This window comes from Humulus lupulus, chromosome 3 (genome assembly GCF_963169125.1).
Source record: "Humulus lupulus chromosome 3, drHumLupu1.1, whole genome shotgun sequence".
In the NCBI taxonomy this organism is placed as follows: domain Eukaryota; kingdom Viridiplantae; phylum Streptophyta; class Magnoliopsida; order Rosales; family Cannabaceae; genus Humulus; species Humulus lupulus.
This window is the reverse complement of record NC_084795.1, coordinates 8526830-8548866: the sequence shown is the minus strand read 5'-3', so window position 1 is coordinate 8548866 and position 22037 is coordinate 8526830. Positions and strand designations below refer to the sequence as shown.

The 22037-nt window shown below is 33.1% G+C and overlaps 2 protein-coding genes across 2 annotated transcripts; both read left to right on the top strand.

Annotated features, from left to right (window-relative positions):
- Positions 1–12376: 12376 nt before the first annotated feature.
- LOC133822000 (uncharacterized) lies at positions 12377–13303 on the top strand. The gene has a single exon (XM_062254195.1). The coding sequence runs from the start codon at positions 12551–12553 to the stop codon at positions 12938–12940; it is 390 nt and encodes a 129-aa protein (XP_062110179.1). The 5' UTR covers positions 12377–12550; the 3' UTR covers positions 12941–13303.
- Positions 13304–15419: 2116 nt separating this feature from the next.
- On the top strand, positions 15420–20110 carry LOC133821999 (plant UBX domain-containing protein 2). The gene is made up of 3 exons (XM_062254194.1): positions 15420–16454; positions 18682–18960; positions 19536–20110. Exons 1-3 carry the CDS (start codon positions 15516–15518, stop codon positions 19791–19793), a joined length of 1476 nt encoding a protein of 491 aa, XP_062110178.1. The 5' UTR covers positions 15420–15515; the 3' UTR covers positions 19794–20110.
- Positions 20111–22037: the final 1927 nt, after the last annotated feature.

The following is a 22037-nucleotide window of genomic DNA, read 5'->3' as shown; positions in this document are numbered from 1 at the left end:
AATAGTAATAACGTGTCATCAATCATCAGGCATACGCCTAGCAGATATAGCCTTAACCAAGCAGGCAAACTGATTCACACATAATGATGGGTATCCAGGATAAATAATCTTGCCCTCCTGAGTGGACGACTATCAAGTCAATCTCAATCAGATAAGTGATTTATCACTGATGGTTCTGGTAACCATACTGGGCTGATAGCCCTGAATAGAGTAGTGACAGTGGTATAAGTCACTAAGGTGGGTTCCGTTCCCTTTATAAATAAGTGATCCTTTCACTAGCTTAAACAGGATAGGTGCATGATGATTAGTCACCAACATAACCTTCCTCATGACCCTAGAGTCACAACTATGGAACACTGTTCCCTAGCCATGTGACAAGCAGTCACCTAGGCCTTAGGCCCTGGCTCTGAGCAACTAGTCCTAGACTAGCCAGGCGCTTATAATTTTCATCGACCTTCAGGTCGGTCCAGCATTAATACCCCATATGAGTCATTCAATGCTGATATCGATTAGATCTAATCTTCATTCGGCCCTGCGTCCTCGACGCTTATGCCGTTTCTGACTCTTAGGTCAGTAATACGCGGCCAGTGCCGATTCCGAACAGTTGGTGCCACACACACAAGTAAGCAATGTCACTAAACATATATCATATGTCAAATATCCGAATATAAGGCATTCAGCATGCTCACTTAACAACTGCTAGCATAATTAGGACCATGCATAAACACGAAGGCTCAAGCTCTGAACATTCTCATATTCAATAATCATAGCATGCCCTAACCACATGTTTCTCGTGCAGCACATGCATCACATTTAATCACTTGACATGCCTCAATCATAACCATGCATGTCACATTTAATCAACCAACATGCATCAAGAATAACCATGCATGTCACATATACACAGGGTGTCGCTTTCTTACCTCGGATTCAAGCTAGAATGAATAAAAGAACGACCCTTGAGAACGATCAACTTTAGTCCTTTGGCGGTCACCTAGTCATAACCAAATACGGGACATCATCAATAAAAATAATCAACATAGGTTCCCAAACCAATATCTAGCCTCTGGGACATCAATCCAAACTAATCCAAGTAGTAGGTGCAATCCCGAGGCCTAAAACCATGTTCCCGAGGTCAAAACGCACAAATAGGCTCAACCCTGCTCAAAGGCTGCGGCCCCCAGCCAAACTTGAAGCAAGGGCCGCGGCGCCCAGCAAGCACAAAACTGGACCACCTGCTTCTTCGAGCTAGGGCCGCAGCGCCCAAGAACAGGGTCGCGACCCCCAACCCTGGGCCATCCCCAAACACGATTTTCAACTTCCCAAATCCTTCAAAAACACGCCTAAACATTCCCAAATCATCAAATCAAAGTTCCCAAGCTTCCCAATGGTCCAAAACCATCAAAACCCCAAGGCTCAATAGAACCAAAAACTCAACGATTCACAAAGTCCAATTCTAAGCTTAAAACTTTAAAAACTTAAAACTTAAACTTAGATTACCTTTGATTAGGTTGTTTTCCGTCAAATCCTTCAGTTAAGAAGCTTCTAATCTTTCCTAGGATCACTATGCCTCGACCATCGCTTGATTCCGACTCCTAGAACTTAAGATTTCTTCAAAAAGGCTTCGGACGGTAAAATGAGCTAACGAGAGAGGGAGAATTTATTTTTCTAACGTACGCTCTATCTGACAAGCTACTTCAAGCTTAAGAAACCTCAAATAAAACCTAGTGCTCGGGGTCCCGAAAACACCCCCGGGGACACTATAGTCAAAACTTCCAGAATTTTCTCCTGATCTCAAATACTCATAATTTATCATCAAATAAACATTCTTATTACTCAATAATCGACCCCGTTATGACAAAACTGCTAACTCATAATATAAGATCGTCTCATGCCGAATAGCTCGAATATATCTCCATAATAATGGAGTCTCATTCACAAATTACAATATGCACCCAAATATACAATTATGCCCTCAGTGGGCCAAATTACCAAAATGCCCTTATAATTATAAATACCCCCATATGCATGCATTTAACATCATATTATAATATAATTCACATAAACATGCATATAATCATTTAATATCATAATACTTAAATTATGGCCTTCCCGGCCTTCTAATCAAGGTCTTAACCCTTGTTAGGAAATTCAGGGCATTACATGTATATACCATGATACAAAATTATATATTATCATTATGTATAATGAGATAAAAACTAACTATCATAAAAAAAATATACCATACCACAAAAAACATATACACTAGTTAGAAAATAATATACCAACAACCCATAAAAAACTTAAAAAACTAATATAACTTTAAAATAAAAACTAATTAAACAAAACTAATATACATATATCACTATATTAAAGTCATGCGCTCCTAAATATATAAAAAAAAAATGATAGAAAATGGCAATTTAGATAATTAACAATGTAAAATGGTCATTTCTCTACAATTTTTAAAAGGAAAACATTAACCTCTTGATGCTAATATTTTGGGTCATTTACTATAATTTCTCCATTATATTACTCCTGAAACCTACCAAGCTACCTACCTATGGCTATGTATCCTAGTTGAATGACCTAAATGCCTTTATATTTAGTTTTTTTTTTCATTCAATTTTAAACTTAAAGTTTCAAAACATGCTTCTTCTCATTTTCTCTCTCTCTTCTATCCACTTGATTTTTTTTTTGTACATGAAATGTAAATTGATAAAAAAATCATAAAATACAAACATTTTAATAAAGTCTTAACATGTAAAAAGTTAGAAAATACTTATTATGAAATGAAAACTATTACCAAAATAAGTAACCATTACCAAGTTGATCAAACTTAAAAAAGCAGATACATTTCTGTTATCCCCGTTTCTTCCCGGGTGTCCGGGTTACCCTCTAAGCCCATGGGGCGCCCGGTTTGGAGTTAAGGCCCAGATCAGGCCCATTTGGCGAGAGGAAAACAGATGTTGGCAACCCAAGTCTGGGCAAGGCCCAAAGAGCATCCGGGAGTTCGGACCGGGACCTCCGCCAGGGGCAGGAGGTATGGTCCCAGGACCGCTCCCCCCAACGCCCCGAGGCGCAGCAGAGAAGGACGAGGCTCGGGAAACTGAGATAGGAGCCGGGATCGCTGTGGATAGTCCTAGACCCTGGTAAACGGTCTGAGATCCTGGTAGATGGTCCGAGTAACGACCCTAAGGTAGGGTACGTCCGCCACATACTCGTAATTCTAGGGTTTACGAGTATGTTAGGCACTTGACCAAATGAATTAAATACAATGATGCAAAGAAATACAGAAAATTTTAAAACTTTTATATAAACTTATTAATAGAAATTATTACACGTATGAATACTTTAAATTTAATGGAGCCATATGAAAACTCTAAACTACTATTGCATTGCTACTGAGTCCGTGCTCCACAAGTTGCTCAACAGCTAAAGCCACACCTGGAAAAATGTTGGAAAATAACATAATGAGCTAACGCTCAATAAGCAAATCTCATGTATACACATACACATGAATGTCGTGAGTTTGTAGTGCACATATGCTAATATGCTGACTTATATATACTTATGCATTTCATTTATTGCTCATGCACTTTCAAACTTTACTTTTATGCTCTTTCTTTTACTTTCACATTTTTATGGGCCCGATTTCACTTGTGCACACTGTTTGATTCAGCCAATGCCTGCAGGGCTTGTTACACATATCATATAGAATCCCATTCCTCCGGCTAGCCATCATCGCAGCTAGGCTCATCATAACACTCATTTCATTGTTGCCATAGCTGCCATACTTATTACACATATAGAGGAGAAAGACGGAAACATGGCAAACATATCTGAATGGTCAACTCTGACCTAGCCCATACCAGTGGGCAGCCACTATAAGCCTTATAGACCTCCGTCTTCTTTATTGAACTTACTTAATTGCTTCATTGAAACAGTGGCCCCCTTTTTAACATCTTATTATCACTTTGCTTAAGCCTTGTGTCATTAAAATGTTCAACTTTACATAAGACTGTTTCAAGGCATTTCATAAATTTTCTCATATTCATATGCATGGTCTTATATCACATAATAATGTATCACATAACTATACATGCCATGCATACATGTAGATGCTGAAATGCCAATGTTCATGTTCATGATTCATGTTTGATGGTATTCAATCAAGGTATTGTATCACATCTCATATAACTCAAAACATCTTTAGTCATAATACATGAAGCTTTTGGTTGGTGGCGTTGTTATACTTTAACGTAGAGCTATGGCTCAGGTCTAAGGTTTCCAGCCTAAAAACTTAAATGCTTCATATATCATAACACATAACAAAAATCATGAACATAAAAGTAATCCACATATTCATCAACATAAGAACACATTCTTGCACATAATTCATATCAATCTTAACCAAGTAAGACATATTTCACATATCACGAAATTCATCAATTACATATCACACAACACCATTATGATATTCATATAACCATTATTCACATACTTATCATATGCATCATCATCATCCCATACTTAACTCATCAGATATACACAATCAATGTAGTCATGCATCTTACACTTAAGCACAAAAGGTGAGATTTACTTACCTTAGGTCCTTAGCTTATTTTAAAACTGCTCACCAAGAGTCAATCAATCAAATCCATACAAATCCTATTCAAGGCACATCATTTATTAGATTCTATCAAAATCGTAAATATACATTATTGATAGTGTATATTAACAATACCAGAAACTAAATAAATGATAATAATAATTATTATCAACGTAATGCAAATAACTCTTCATATAAAACCATGTTTTAAACCTTGCTCATAAGATAATGTACTCTTATGATAATAATAATAATAATCCCAACAATAATAATAATTATCGTCTATAAATAAACTTATTTCAATATTAATAACAAAATACTTCAATAACAATACGTAGATGAATGTATATATTCAAATAGTCATTTTATAAAAGAAATCATATTTTTAACATGAAATTATAATAATCAATATAATGATAATAATATAAATATAAATATAAATATTTATATTATTATTAATTAGTCATAATATCAATTCCAGTGATATAATAAATATACTTTCTCCAAAATTCACTGGTCTTACAAATATCAATAACTGTAAGAAACTAATATTTGATATTATTTTAATATTCAAATATTAACAAAAATATTAATATACAATAATAATGGTTAAATAATAGGTTTACTATAAATCACACTTTTCATATATATATATATATTTATATACATGAAACTGTATTATTGATTTACTTAACAAAACAATAACAATAATAATTAAAATTAATTATCATAATAATTTCCATATTAATGGAAAATCAATTAAATGTGTATTTTTATAATTCATTTAATATTTAATATTTTCTAGAAAATTGGACAGCACAACGACTATAAAGTGGACAATCCCAAAATCAAAACATGTATAAAAAATACATATAATCCCAGACAGCCAGTATAATTACAGAAAAATATTTCATACATCAATAATATATAATTATATACTATAAATACACATAATAACAATTACTCTAATCAATCACAATTAAATCACAATACATAGGTCAAAGAAATTATACCACAACGATCGGGTCCCACAACAAGTCAAACGGTGATTTTCTGAAACTCAAAACGTACTTCGGAACCTCGAACACTAAGTTTCGACCGTCGGTCTACGGTGGATCGCGGTAGCTCGTGGTGGGCCCACCACCCAACTATGGTAGATGTAGGAACAAGTTATTGGGTTTTGAAGCCCACACCACGAGGAACACGATGGTGGTGACCGATCGGCAAACGGATGCCTGAGGTGGCCGAATCGCAACTTTGAAGTCGCGGGGTGGCCGAACTTAAATCGACCAATTGAGGTGTTTAATCGGCGAGTGGGCTCTAGATTCCCGCGTGGTCGATAGTTCGGAGGCCTCTGAATCCAACGGTCCGGCGCGTGACTAAAAATGGTGACCGCCAGTGGATGTTCGGTGGTCGGGCAGACGTACGCACGCGAGAGAGAGAGAGAGAGAGAGAGAGAGAGAAGAAAATTTCTGAGGAGAGAGAGAGAGAGGCTCGGTTAAAAGGCTGAAGCCTTTTCTTTTTTTTTAAATTACACTTGGACCCAAAATATTAAAATTCTTTTCAAATAAGCCCTTTAGCAAAACTTTCTTAATTTTATAAAAATCCTCAATTAAAATTATATGACATTTGGGTCCAATACCTGACTACTCAAGTTTCTCACTCTTTAATCTCATTAAAAACATAAAATCATATTTTAAACACTATTTTTCCATTACTATATCTTAAATTTGTAAACTTGTACATTTTTTTGTATTGAAACTCTGATTTATAATAAAAAATATATTATGAAAATGTTGGATATTACAGTCCGAGACCTTGGTGAACGGAGGGGGACGTGGGTAAACAAACCCGACTCGGTTGTCCGAGGTTGGCAAGGTAAAGTGCCCAAGATACTGACATCGTCCCATGAAGCGTGGGGGTTGTCCCCACGCTCAAACCTACAGAAGAGGCTGCCTCGGGATTGCACGTCGTTGGTTCAGAACTACGCCGCCACAACTCTGACCGATCTTGTCTCCCAAATCTTCCTCGTAGCCAGAGAACCCAGACTGAAACTCCAGTTTGTCTCATGCCTTAGAATAAGATATTGTTTGGTTTGGTCAAATGGGCTTAGCTTATTATACGTTTCTTATTTTATTCCTTTGTATTGGGCTCCCATCTGAGAAGCCAATGATATTTATGCCCTTATTGGGCCCGGGTCAGCCCGGCCCAAGCCCAGTGCACTCTTGTACCTATAAATACCGATAACGGTGCACTGTGTAGGGGATCGAGATTTGGATGATAAGCAGTTACTCTACAAAAACGTGTAGAAAAACTCCATTATCAAAGGTTCTCTAAGCTCTAATACAATTGTCTCGTGAACTAAAGTTTATTAACGCCTCAACCACGTAAAATCCTTGTCTTTATTCCTTAAATCATTTCTTCTAAACTCTCTAATCTTCTATTATTAATGTTTTCGAAAAACTCGGTAAACAATATCAAATAGGATGGACAATTTGGGTAAAATACAAATTATAGTCTGAATGATGTCAAATAAGCCGACTATGGGCTTTCTCGTGTATTTGCTTTCTGGTTTGAGAACATAACATAAATATGGGAATGTTAACTAAACTTTCAATATATATGGACAAAAAAATAATTAAGCCCAATATGGTAATACACGCTTAATACAAAACTATAAATTATGGAATTCCCATAAACTAACAAACCAGATTCCCATAATCTTCTCCGGCCAATCAAGAAAAAGCACAAATTTGTCCACTGCAATTCGTCGCCCATTGTTTCCGATCGTAACATCATCTTTTCCATTATTTCCGATCATCTACCGATCAAGAACTGGTGGCTACTGCTCTCCTCTTGGTCCATATTCCGATCGTAACATCATCTTCTCAGTCTTTCTCTCCAGCTTTGAACAGTCATCGAATTAAACATACAATTCAATTTCTGATCAATTGCTCTTCTTCTCCGGCAACTGAAACTGGTTTTGGATTATTTTCCAATAATCACATCTTATTCTCCGATAACATCATCTGCTTTTAGTTTCGTTCACATCAGCAAAAGCACAAATCCATCAACTTCTCTGAGATCTCAAACAGGTAAGTAAAACTTTTTTGAAATATACGACATGCAAAATAATTACACAAAGAACCTGCAAATTACTTCTTGAGTAAATTCTTGACTTAAGCTACTTGTTTGAGAACTTTTTTAATTACTCACATGAAACCAGTTACATTACAAAACTTGAAAATTTACATAATTATAATATTACAAAATAATATAGAATAAAACAACAAACTAAATACAGTAACCAGTTACACACGAAAAAAATAATAATAACATTCTGCATAATAATTTATCATGAAAAATGGAAAAATAGAAATTGATTTACATTTATGAAACCTGTTACATAATATGTTTTTAACTTTGCATATTTGAAATATAAAAAGAAAAAGACAACACGTTCACTAAAGTAACCAGTTACATACAAAAAACCGAACATAATGCAAAATAATTAATTATAGAACCTGGAAAATAGATCTTGATTCACTAAAATAAATCGGTTTCTTAAATATTTTCAACATATGTTAATATTCATTCACTAACATAACTAGATACATTTGAAACAACCCTAACAATTATGTTGTACTATATTGCAGATATGGAATCCATAATGACATTGATTTGTTTTGGAGGAAAATAGACAGATAGATATCAATATGATGACTACACCATGACTGGACTAATAATACCAACAAATTGTTCTCTAAACAATTTGGTTCATTTAGTGAAAACTGAGATAAAATGTAATATTCAAAATATTGAGCTGAGTTACCAGTTATCACCAGGTATGCCACCAATGAAATTACTCACTGACAATTCAGTCCTATTCTACATTGAGCTTAAAAAGAAGCAAAATGCAACAACTGAGCTACCACTATGCATCACCACTTTTGATCAAACAATAGCTGAAACTATTGAACACGATACATATGAAGAAGAAACACAAATTTAGAAATACTAGTTCTTCAACTAAACAACCAGCAATCAACTACAGAATTACAATATGACGAAGCATCCTTACTACCAGATGCACACGATTCCTTCGTCTGTTTAATAGTTGAAGGGGATTTACTCTTCTTCCTTGCAATAGACTTCAAACGAGTAATGTTACTCCTTCGAGGAAGAATCTCGCCAATATCATCCCCTACATTCTTCGATTCATCCTCTACTATTCCAAAAAATTTCTTCTCAGAACCAATAACACCACCAACTTCACCAGAATGATCCATGAGAAATCTTTGAAATTAAAATAGACAATGCACTGTATAAAATAAAAACAAACAACACAAATGAAAAAGAATAACAGATATACATATATATAGCACAAATTATAAATAACTACCCATAAACTTCCCCAAAATAATTGATCAAAAACTGACAAAACCCCCCACTAAAAAACTAACGATCAAATCGTGCACAAAAAACAAAAACCACCATTAACACAGATTAAAAAACAACCATCCACGACCGAAAATAAATAATCCAAAGCAAAATTAACAAAAATATACATTAAAAAAATTAAAACATAAACCCTGAAACCGGGTACTCACCGAGTCGAAAACAACACAGAATGCACAAATCCACAACAAGAAAACTTATAAAACCCTACAAACTGAACAAAAAGAAGAAATCAAATCATAATATCAACTGCTGAAGGGGAGGAAAAAGTGGAAATCAGGGATATACAAAAACGTGATACTAAAGCAACCTAAGAAAAAATAGACCCCTGTAACCAGGTACTCACCGAGACGAAGACAACACAGAAGGCACAAATCTACAACGATAAAACTTACAAAACCCTAAAACGGAACGAAAAAAGAAGAACAAATATCAGAATAACAAATGTTGAAGGAGAGGAGATTGATGAAATCAGACTTGAACAAAAACGTGATACTATTGCAAACTATAAAAATTGAAGATATAGGTACTCGAGTACCTGCATCCAGAAGAAAAAATACTGAATATTGATTTTCCAAAAAAAAAAAATTGTTCTAAAAAAAAAGAAACAAAAAAAATAAATAATAAAAATGACTGAAATACCCTCACAAAAATTCACATTTAGTATAAATAATCTTATACAATAAAATATGGGATAGAAAATAATTCATTTGATAAGTATAGAAAAATAAAACTCATAAAAAAGTTAAACAACAAAAAATACTATAAAAAATGCACACAAAAAAAACTATATATATCAAAATTTATTTAATTTTCCCACATTTCATGTAAATTACTTCTGGTTTATTGGGCCCAATAAAAAGCCCAATTAATTTTTGGGAAAATTACAAATAATACGGTAATTTAAAAAAAAGTTTGATTTATACGATAATCCAAAATAATTACTAAAATACAGTTGGTTTTTATGCAAATAGTGGTACTCGTTTTCCAATCAACTATAAATCTTTTATTCTATTGTTTTTTATATTGTGATAGAATTAAATTATTTATATGAGATATATTAATTGAATATAAACACATCTTGATGGGGTTTTTATTGATTTTCAATATTTGAATATTGGTATATATGTATATATAAATATATAATATTCTTAATTAAACAAATGACATATTTCTTTTTTATTTTATAACTTTCATATTATATATACAACATAAATTTATTTATTAATATTAAAAATATATATTTATATATATAAATTATTATAGTTTATACGTTACAATATATAGTTAAGGAAAAATTACTTATATCACGGTCATTTAATTTTTTTTTTTATTTTTACAGTAATTAGAAATAATTACATTATTACGGTTATCCAACTTTCTTTGTCATTTGTGGTTGATATCTTTTATGCAACCTTCTTCAATTCTACCACAACCCCATGCCAGAGGTCTCAAACTATTAGCCTTTCCTTTCACCTTTTATTTATGTCAGTTCAAAATTCATATACATATATTCTAACATATACAGGCATCATTTATATATATATATATCTAGGTAAATATAGATACTATTCATACATGTACATATACATAGAGCTGTAGGTGCAAGTTTTTAATGTATTGTTGAGATCAATATTCTCGTCTCAAAACAAGTTTTTAAAAAATTATTTTTGTAAATCTTTATAATAATCATGTTAAATAAATTTATAAATATTTATGTAAATGTGAGTTACAAAAATATACTTTTTAGTTGTGAAATTAGTTTTGTAAATTGTTGTTACAAAAATGTAAAACTTGTTTAAAAAATATATTGTATTTCACCACTATATTCAATAAAGTGTTTTATAAATAATAAATATCTTAAATTTATATTTTTAAGTTGTATAGCATAAATATGATGATTCATGTAATTTTTTGGTACAATATTGTAACAATATGGAAAATATAATATTTTTATGTATATTTTGTTTATGATTCTTAACTATAAAATATTTTCGTAAATGTTAGTTATAAAAATATATTTCTTAGTTGTAAAACTAGATTTGTAAACTATTGTTACAAAAATAAAAAATTTAGTTACAAATTTGTTTGTAAGTTTTATCTACAAAAAAAAAATCTACAATTATATAGCTGAGTTTGTAAATATTATTTACAAACATATAACATATATTTACAAGTTTGTAACAGAAATTTACTAGTTTGTAAACGTTGATCACAAAAAATTATATTTTACAGTTTTTATTTATGATTTTGCCACTCCGTATTTACGCTTTTGTCATTCCGTGTTTTTATCCAAAAATTCTGTATTTTTGTAATGCACCGTATTTTTCAGATTTTTTTTAACTTTTAGTGTATTTTTGTAGATTTCCCTATAGTTCATTGAAATTAATATTAATAAGTATATGTTACAATATGCAATTAAAGATAATCATAATATCATTATTCTTTGAATATTTTTAAAAATGTTAGCTACAAAATAAATTTCTTACTTTGAAGTTTTAAAAAAATTTATTACAAAAATGATTTTTTTGAGTTATAAAGTAGTCTATAATATTTTTTGTTGACAAAAAGACATTACTTTTCTATTGATTTTTCTATAAATTGTTCACAAAAATATAAAAGTTATTTTACTAAAATGTAACATATGTTTACTTGTTATAATGTAGTAACATTAGTTATTGGTTTAATAATTGTGTGTTACAATACAGTTGTTAATAGTCACATTTTAAATTTTGTATATTTTTATATTAGATTTGTAAATCTTTGTTACCATCATATTGATGTTAAAATTATAAATTATTTTTGCAAGTGTTAGTTACAAAAATATACTTTTTAGTTATAAAATTAGTTTTGTTAAATTTTGTTAATAATTGATTTTTGTAACAGATATTTACAAAAATATAACATCTATTTACAATTGTAACAAATGTTTACAAGTTTGTAAACTTATTCACAAAAACACTACATATAACTAGTTTTTGTTTACAAGTTTGCCACTCTGTATTTACATCTTTGCCCCTCTGTGCTTTTGTACAAAAACTTCGTATTTTTGTAATATACTATATTTTTCATATATTTTTTAAGTTTTAGTGTATTTTTTAGATTTCCCTTAATTTTTTTTAGGCCGTGGCGTCGGCAAGGCCCAGTCAAATCAGACATCCAAATTACATTCAAAGCGATGACAGATTTGATGCTACGACTATCAGCCACGTGTTCATCAGTGTTACCTAATATTGACACGTGTCTGTCATTCCAACATCGTAAGGACACCGTATCATCCCCTCCCTCCAAGTCAAGGATCCATTACAAGCGGGTTCTCATTCGGTTTTCTTTCCTCTCTGGCTAAGTAAAGCATCTCATCTCAGATAATAAAAACAGAAAAGAGAGAAAAAGCTAATCAAAGCACCGAAAGAGAGATCTAGGGTTTTGAATCTACAGACGAAGAAGAAGAAGAAGAAGAAGAAGGAAAATCCGTTGAAAATGGCTTTGGAATGGGTTGTGTTAGGCTACGCCGCGGCTGCAGAGGCTATCATGGTGCTCCTCCTGACGATCCCGGGCCTCGATGGTCTCCGCAAGGGTCTCGTCGCCGTGACCCGTAATCTTCTCAAACCATTCCTCTCGGTGGTTCCCTTTTGTCTCTTCTTACTCATGGATATTTACTGGAAGTACGAGACTCGTCCGAGTTGCGAGGCCGATTCCTGCACTCCATCGGAGTTCCTCCGTCACCAGAAGTCAATCATGAAGAGTCAACGTAACGCTCTCTTGATCGCCTCCGCCTTGATCTTTTACTGGCTCCTCTACTCCGTTACTCACCTTGTCGTCCGGATCGAGCAGCTCAATCAGCGCATTGAGCGGTTGAAGAGAGATTGAGTTTGTGGTGAGAACTTAAACCGTTGATTTTAATGAGGGGTTTATGATTTTATCTTGATCTTGATCGTAGGTTACTACGGGTTTTGGGTGGGTAAACTTGTGTTAGTATTTTGTGCTTTTGAATCGCTTTAATGATAAGTTGTTTTTCTGCGGAGATTAGTATTTTGTTGTACTGCATTTGCTTCCTAATCATTTTGAATTGAATTTGATATAAGTCTCATTTGAAAACTTGCTTTGGCATTCCGAAATGGGATTTGGGTCTCGATTTCGATTTATCCAATGCAAGCATTCAAGTGGGTTTTGCCTCTTGTATTCTTTCGAAATGATTTGCTATGTTAATGGTAGGCATGTGTGAATTGGTTCTGGGTTGGCTAATGTGGTTAGGACCAAGCTTTTATAGCCTTATCACAAATTTGATTGATTGTGTTACTTGAAAAGGTTGCTATGGTAGTTCATTGCTAATGCTGGATAAACTTTCCTTGATATTATTTAAGTTTTGGCGTTAAGGTTAGATTGCCTCTGCTTTTGGAGAATACATACTAACCCTCGAATCTTTTTGAGCACAACCTTTCTAATCAAACCTGGATAAAGTTGTTAACTCTAGCCGTGAAAAGCATATGTTTAGTCTATATATAGGACTGCTTAAATTGAACCGTATTTATTTGGCTTCAACAGATTATGTAAACCATAGTATTAATGTGGGTTACTTTTTGTTAGACTTGGCTGGCTACTTTTGAAGTATATGAACCTAGGTTAGTCTTGAGCCTCGTTTGTACTTAGTTTCAAGTGATTTGGATAATGGTATCAAATTTTTGTTACCTTATTTAATACTTTATTCGCCTTGGTTTCTGAATTATGAATTTGTGAGTGACATATAAAGAATCAAACTGATTTGGTTTCTGAATTAGCTAGTGAGGTCAGGTTAATATAATGAACTAACCGGGTTAAGACTAAACACAATTGCTTGAATAGATTGTGGACTTTATTTATGCTTAGAGTCTCAGAACATACACTCTTAAGTATGCTATGCGAGAATTACATTTGCATTGCATGCTTGATTAACTAAAGCAAGTCAAGCTGTGTGTTAATTATTTCTAGGTTTCATTGTTCTCTCTCTTTACTAGAGAAGAGAATGGAACCTGAAATTGGCTTTTCAGGTATTGATCAAAGCCCATCCCTAACATGTGTATGCTCAAGGGTAAATTGATCTTTTAACAAGAAAAGGAGAAGAGATCAATCATGTAGTCATAAGATCTATTTGTTTTTCGTGCCTAACTTAGGGTACGTTTGGAATTGGTGTTTGTCCAACTATGTAATTACAAAGTAACTGTATAATGGGAGGTATTATACTTTCTAATTCTCAATTGTAATTACACTTAGTAATTATTAATTACTATTAATTTCAAAATGTGTTTCTCACATAATAGTATTTTCTTGTGTTTTGCCAAACCTACACAAACCTAAAAATCATAATCAATTCAAACATACCTTGTACGCTAGGAATTGCATGATTCAGTAATTTGACATTCAAACATAACTTGTACATTCTTGTAAATGGTTAGTAAGTAATATTTCTTAACAAGTTTAAATATAAAACAATATAATGTAGAAAAGATTGAGCACTTTAATTCTTGTAAATTTATAATTGTTCGTAATTATCCTCATTTTTATAGAGGTAATATAAGGAAGACAACTTTCTGGATATAATAATTGTAAAGTAAATAGAATCATCTAATTACGTATTGAAGTGGATTATGCTTAATAGGCCTTTGGTACACCAAAACAAATGAGAGAAAAATGATTTAAGAGTGCTCAAAATCCATTTCGGAGTTCGGACTTCCTCAACAAAAACAAAAAAAAAATCCATTTCAGACTGATTTATACATCTAATCTATTTTTAAAAAAATATATAATTTAATTAAAGTCAATCCAATTATATAATTTGTTTTTATTTTTTTGTTTAGTTTATTAAAATTCACATTTTATTACAAAAATAAAAACTGATTAATAGGACTGGATTGAATGTTAGAGACATATTAGATTGAATTTAATGAGAATTTTTACAATTTAATATTAGAATCATCATAAATTAAAACAAAACATTAATTATTTAGTGAGATGGTTTTGAGTGCATTCATGACAGGAAATAATCTAAATTATATCTCTTAGCTAGAAAGTAATGACAATTCTTTTAAATTATATAAATCTAAATTATAACTCTTAGCTAGGAAGGAATGGCAATTTTGTTAAATTACATTAAATAAATCAATTAAATTATTTAATTTGTATCTCGTTTTTTAATGTAAAGAATTATCGATATAAAATTTTACATATTATTATTGAAAGAGAAAAAAAACTCAGGTCACCGTAGCTGAAAGGCTGAATTGAAACGCGTACAAAATACTTCAACCGGTTTATAACGACATTTTCGTTAGGAGGAAAGACCGCCAATTACAATCGACGAAAGACTTCTCTTTTCTCTTCGAAAGACTTCTCTTTTCTCTTCGATAGAAACTTCACCACTTTCTGTACATAACACTCTCTTCTTCTTCGTCTTCTTCTTGGTTTTGCAGAAATGGACGACGTTAAAGACAAGGTCAAAGGCTTCATGAAGAAAGTCAACAACTCTATTTCTTCTTCTTCCTCTTCCGGTAAATTTAAGGGCCAAGGTAGGGTTCTTGGATCCTCCTCTTCTTCCGCTCCTTCTAATCCCGTTCTTCCTCGCCCTTCTTACACTCCTCAATCGGGTTCTATTTCGAATTCCAATTCCAATTCGAAGCCTTTGCTTCCCAAAACGCAGACTTCCAATCCAAAACCAGTCTCTTCGCTTCAGGAAACACAGAATTCCAATCCAAAACCAGAGCCTTCGCCTTCCCCTTCGAGTAGTTCGAATCCGGATCCTAAACCGGTAAATGGGTTCGACCCTTTTGAGTCTTTGGTCACTTCTGGGAAGAGGTGTCGAAATGGGTTTGCTCCTCAGGTTTTCAAATGCCCGATTTGTGATCAAGTGTATGGGTCGGAGGACGAGGTGTCCGCACATGTTGATAGCTGTGTTAATGATGGTGAAAGTGGTACTGTTCCGGGATCGGTCGATAACGGGGTTGATTCGTCGAGAAATGAGCTGGAGGCTCGGGTTGGCGGGTTTCTTTCGGGGAAGCCGGCAGCTGGGTCGATTGAGATTGTTCTTAAGTTGTTGAAGAACATAGTTAAAGAACCGGAGAATGCAAAGTTCAGGAAGATTCGAATGGGCAATCCGAAGATAAGGGAGGCGATCGGGGAAGTCGTGGGAGGGATCGAATTGTTGGAGGCTGTGGGATTTGCGTTGCGAGAAGAGGATGGGGAGATGTGGGCAGCAATGGAGGTTCCTTCGGAGGATGGAATTGGTTTGATAAAGTATGCGGTGCAGTTACTCGAACCAATAAAAGAACAAGAACCGCAGAAGATGACCAGTTCTTCATCTGTTGCTTCTGCTAACTTAGAGGAAAAGGTTGAGCAAAAAAAGATTGACAGACAGGTATGTTGATAATTTATTAATCCCTGCATTACTTGTCCCTTACTTTGTAATGTTCTTGAATTGCAATTTTTTTTTCCTACATTAGACACTGTTCTCTGTTCCTCAATTAATTTTTGTATACAGAAACCCTTTATCTGGTATATTATTGATATAGAGTGCATAGGATTGTGATTCTCAGCTTACAGAAAATTTCTGCATGAAGCTTGTTAGCTGTATATTAGTTGTACATAGCTGATTTATTAGCTTAATAGGGATTCTAATTGTATAGTTTCCTAAGATAGTGTTCTAGCTTTGTATATATATATGTGTGTGTGTTACTTTTCAAAGAAATACGAGAAAGTATTCTCTTTCAATCTTAGATAACAAAGCTAATGAGCTGTTCCTCGTTTTTGGATCACATGATGAAATTATGTTCAATGAGATGTTATAATAAGTTAGTTAGTGTAGGTAAAAGCTCTATACCTCATTAGTTAACTTGACATGTATTGACTGAAATTTTTCTGCACAAAGGCAACAAGATTTTGTTTTTTTTTAATGAAGAAATTTACTAGGTGTGCAAAGTGTCATCAGCCCTGTTCAATTCGTTGTTAAGTTGATTCAAAAACCAGAGCATACTTCTAAGCACTTGAAATTATACTCTTTTAAATCCAAAATTTGTGCGGGAGTTTTGATTTTTCTTAGCAAAGAGTAAAATCCAGTCCATGCTTCAGGTAGTTTTTTTTTTCCTTCCAAATACTTTAATGCTGAAAAGTTGAGCGGATATATTTATGATAACGTCACCTTTTGGAATAATTCTGGAGTAAGTAACTTGAAAATATAAGGCATGTAGATGTAGGAATACTGCTGCAAGTATTTTGTAAAAACTAATTAGATGTCAAACAAGAAAAATTAGGACTAAATCTTTGTGAAAATTGAGGCAGTGACGATATTCCCAACCATCGTACTTACCCTTAAGAGAAAGTATGCAACACTTAGTGTCAATGATTTTTTAAAATCAGCTGCTCCTACCCTCCCCAATGGGGAAGAAAAATCTTTTCTAGATTACTAATGGAGGTTTATCGAACAACATTTTGAAGACATTTTATTCTTTCATTTCACTTTTACAATTAGAAAAATAAAACAAAAGTGAGTCCAAGCAAGCCCCAAGATTAGTATTTACATTAAATTACAAAGAAAATAGATGTAATTTGAAAAATATTGAAAGAAATGTACTCAAGGAAAGTTGACTGCTATTCTTTGGTGTAGACTAGGGTAGTATAAGAAGCTAGGTAGTTGAATATTTTAGGGTACTTTTAACATATGAAAGCTTAGGTTAGCTGATTAGTTTTTTTGGTTGGAAAATGGCAAAAGTTGTCAAAAGGTTTTTCTATGTGATGTTTAGGTCAATTTGGATATAGGTTTAGTAGCCAAACGTTGGCAAGTGCCACAAACATGCAACATCATTGTGGATGTGGTAATTCTGACACTGTTGCAATGCAGGAGAGGAAAACATCAATGAATAACAGGTGTGAGTACGTAACCGTGATAGTTACAGTATTGCAAGGTTTCTGCCTGTGGTAGTGGTTTTGTAGTTTAACGTCAGTGAATGTATGGTGCTGAGAAGCTGCACCAATGCTTATGATTGTAATGGCTGGAAATTGTGGTGGTAATAAGTGACACGGACGGGATACTTATTGCTAGTCTCCAAGAAGAATATTAATACATTATTTGCTCTACTGGGGGAATGCTCTATTTGGAACTTACCTCTGTTTGAATAGAAACCCAGTTGCAATACAGTTTTGGAGATTAGCTCTGTTTTATAGTTAAACAGATGGAACCTCTCGCTTTCTTGAAGTTGCAAAAATTCTGTGGCTAATGCCACTTGGGGCTTGCTCAAGTGGTTGGGTGTGTGAGTCTGTGGGGAGGGGGTAATTCCCCACAGTATCAAAAAAAGATAAAATGATGAGAATAGCTTTGTGTTGTCTAGTATTGGGATCATTAACCAAGGTTTTGTATGGTTACTTTTATCTCATGGGCATGGTGATCACACAGGAAAGCTCAACTTCTTATATAATTATTTATTATTTAAGTGATTATTCTATCATCTTATTTTTTGTCTTTCATGTTTTCTGTCAAGGGTCTTTACTGCTTTGGTGCTTTATCATGATTTTGCCTCTATTAGTATCAATGAAGTATCATCTCTGACCAATAACTAATTCTTGTTTTGTCGCATGTCTTGTTTGTGTAGACCAAGGTGTTCTTTTCTGTCTCTGAGAACATAGCAGCTAAAATAGAGCTACCGGATTCTTTCTATAAAATGTCACTTGAAGAGCTGAGAAGAGAAGCTGAAATAAGAAAGAAAAAGCTTGCAGATTCTCAGCTTTTGATCCCTAGGTCGCTTAAGGAAAAGCAAGCAAAAGCTGCTAGAAAGAGGTATACAAAAACTGTCATCCGTGTCCAATTTCCCGATGGTGTGGTGCTCCAAGCTATTTTCTCTCCATTTGAGCCAACAAGTTCCCTCTATGAGGTTAGTTATTCCTGGTCCTTTTTATAATGACATAAATTTAAAACCCTCTATAAACATTGTCTATTTGTAAGCTGGGACCGAATAAACTTTTGGATGGAATGATGTCTAATGTGGTAACATTCACGAAAAGGGAAGTTACTGTTTTTTTTATTAGAACACGCATGTCCAAGTGCTAAATATGATGAGCATCACTATTGTCTCACTTTTAAAGTTGTCAGCTCAAGTTGAACAAAAATCATTTATTTGTAATAGTTTATATTGTCTCCACTCTCTCTTGAGTTCAAGGCCAAAAGAAAAAGGGAATAAATGCTTGCTAGGCTTTCTTCAAATAGTTTTACAAGCTTCACCTTTTTTAAGAAGTTTGCTCATTATAGGCAAGAGCTTTGCACCTTCAGGAAATTTGCTCGGCCTGATAAAGAAACGAAAATAAATTACACAGCACTAACAAAAATATATGATCTAGTTCCCGTTTGGTGCCAGAGGGTGTTCTTTGTGTAATGCAAATAATGTCAATTTAGTTTTTTAAAGTGTATGTATGCTTGAGATATCATATCTAATTTTTCTGTTATCTTCAGTTTGTCAGCTCAGCACTGAAAGAACCCAGCTTGGAATTCCAGCTGTTGAATCCGGTAAATATCAAACGGCGAGTGATCCCTTGCTTTCCTGCAGAAGGTGGGAAACAAACAACACTTGAGGAAGAGGATTTGGTCCCTTCAGCTCTTATCAAGTTTAGACCAAGCGAAACAGATTCCATTGTTTTCACAGGACTGCGCAATGAACTCTTAGAAATTAGTGAGCCGCTTTTACCGGATTCAGCTGTTTCTTCAACATGAGCTTGAACTTGGGTATAACAACTTTACTCAATCTCAGGACTAAGAAACTTCAGAAGCTTCATGTTCCTCCCAATGGTGTTGTAACTTAAGTTAAAATCATTTATTGAGTTCTTCATATCTTACACTTGATTCACTGTGCAATTATATTAGCTTTTGCCCTTGGCCTGAGCCTAAAGGCTAAATTTCTTCAACTTGTAAAGAAAACTGGATTGGAATTGATTTTTTTTCTTCTTCATTTTACAATTTTGTTAGATGTTGTTAATGAACTTAGACACTGATGCTGGTTAATCAATGTATGGGCATGTTTGTTTGGCTTAGACTCTAATCACTTTTGATTATGAACTTAGGCATTTGCTATAAAGAATTGTGTACTAATAAGTTGTACATATATTATTTCTTATGCACATACATGGCAAATGAGAACTGGACAAAAACCTTTCATGAGATGTAACACTCTGTTTGTTTGGTAGGAAAGAAAGGGAAAAGAAGGAAAGAAAAAAAAAAGTTAAAAGAGAGAAAATAAGAGTGGTCACAATCTCAATTATGTTCCATTAAACCCAATTGGCAAACACGCTATTTCTAAATAGAGGATTGAAAGCATAAACAACTGTTGCCTTTTTACATTCTTCTGTTTGGGCTTTTTTGAGTCCCCACTTCCCAAGTAGACAATTTTATTGAGACTTCTTCACCCTTGTTGTAAGGTTGCTAGGTATTGTTAACCCTTTTCTTAATTGGCTCTTCTTGGCAATAGTAACACTAACATACCACGTGGAAAAAATCATTTTTGAGATCTCTGAATCTCAATTGAGTATAATGGTCTCCCATGTGATGCAAATAATTCGATAAATTGGCATCTGATTACGTGGGTCCAGTAAATTCAACCATAGCAAACTTATGTCTAACTTTCTACTTACTACTTATTAAAGAGTGACTAGAAAAAAATTTAGAGCCAAAACTACAGAGCTTGTTGATTCAATTGGAGGAACTTTGATTTTTGATAAGAAAAAAATCTAGTAGCCATTTTTTGGGGGGTTCAAGTGGGGTTGAGTAGTCTAAAACAGTGACATTAATATTTGTTAATGAGATCTTAAACATGTGAAAAGTGAGATTGAATACAGTAAAAAGATTTATAACAACATGTTCTTGAAAGTTAAAATAGTCAAAATAATGAACAAGTCTTAATTATTATTTCAGAGTGATTACTCACCTAAAAAAATTGACAAAGCATAAATTGAGCTAAACTGTTGTATATAAATACTTTTTGTGTGTGTGGTGTGGGGTGGGGGAATCAGATTAAACATTCCTAATAAAACTTAAGAGAATGTTATATGTCTTTTCAAAGTTTCTTCAAACAATTTCCTTCTTGGACAAAAAAAGACAAAGAACCCCATATCCAATATAAAATAATGTATCTCTCTAATTGTAAATTTTCTGGACCCAAATTTGATCCTATCTTGGTTTGGGACGGAGGATCTCCTCATGGATAGATTCAAGATTTTTTTTTTTGGATAGAATATTTAAATAATTATTTGAATATATAAAATATATGGAGAATTCTATGCTTGTAGGGGTGACGGTTTAGGTATGGGCGTTTTTCTTCTAACATGTAGTAAAATTATAATTAATTTTTTTATATGACTTTATACATTGTAGTTATAACAAACATCCCATTAATTTTCGAGAAATTTTAAATAATTTGCAATGTCTAAAATATGGTTCAAATAATCAATTGCACGCTTGTTTTTTATACACGTCTATTATTTTCGACATTGTAAAGTATTTATGATTTTTTGAAAATTTGTAAAATGTCTACTATAACTACTATATACACCGTTATAAAAAAAAATTAAGTTATAATTTCTCTACATACCGGAAACAGAGATGCCCCTACCGGTAAAAGCTAAACTGACATCCCACTCTAGAATTTTCCAAAATATTTATTGGTTTCAAATAATTAACATTTTGTTTTATAAATTGGTATAAAATCATACACTCAACTCAAAATTAATCAATTATAAACTTACAAATAAGATGAATTTTCATTGCTAGTCTCCTATTATAGACTGAGTTCGTTAAAAAAATAGAAAATGTTATAAAAAAAAAGATTTTAAACCGTTGAGTTTATTGTACTATCTTTTTTTATTAATTTATAAAACATGTGGTCATGGTTGTAATCATTTGAAGTTAATCTAATATTAAAAAAAAAATATAGACATCTAAAATTATTAATCCCTAAAATTTTAT

Excerpts from the sequence above, each read along its gene's own strand:
- LOC133822000 (XM_062254195.1), top strand. The coding sequence starts at position 12,551 with ATGGCTTTGGAATGGGTTGTGTTAGGCTACGCCGCGGCTGCAGAGGCT.
- LOC133821999 (XM_062254194.1), top strand. The coding sequence starts at position 15,516 with ATGGACGACGTTAAAGACAAGGTCAAAGGCTTCATGAAGAAAGTCAAC. Across the intron at positions 16,455-18,681 it reads AAAAAAAGATTGACAGACAG|ACCAAGGTGTTCTTTTCTGT; the intron begins GTATGTTGATAA and ends TTGTTTGTGTAG. Across the intron at positions 18,961-19,535 it reads CAACAAGTTCCCTCTATGAG|TTTGTCAGCTCAGCACTGAA; the intron begins GTTAGTTATTCC and ends TGTTATCTTCAG.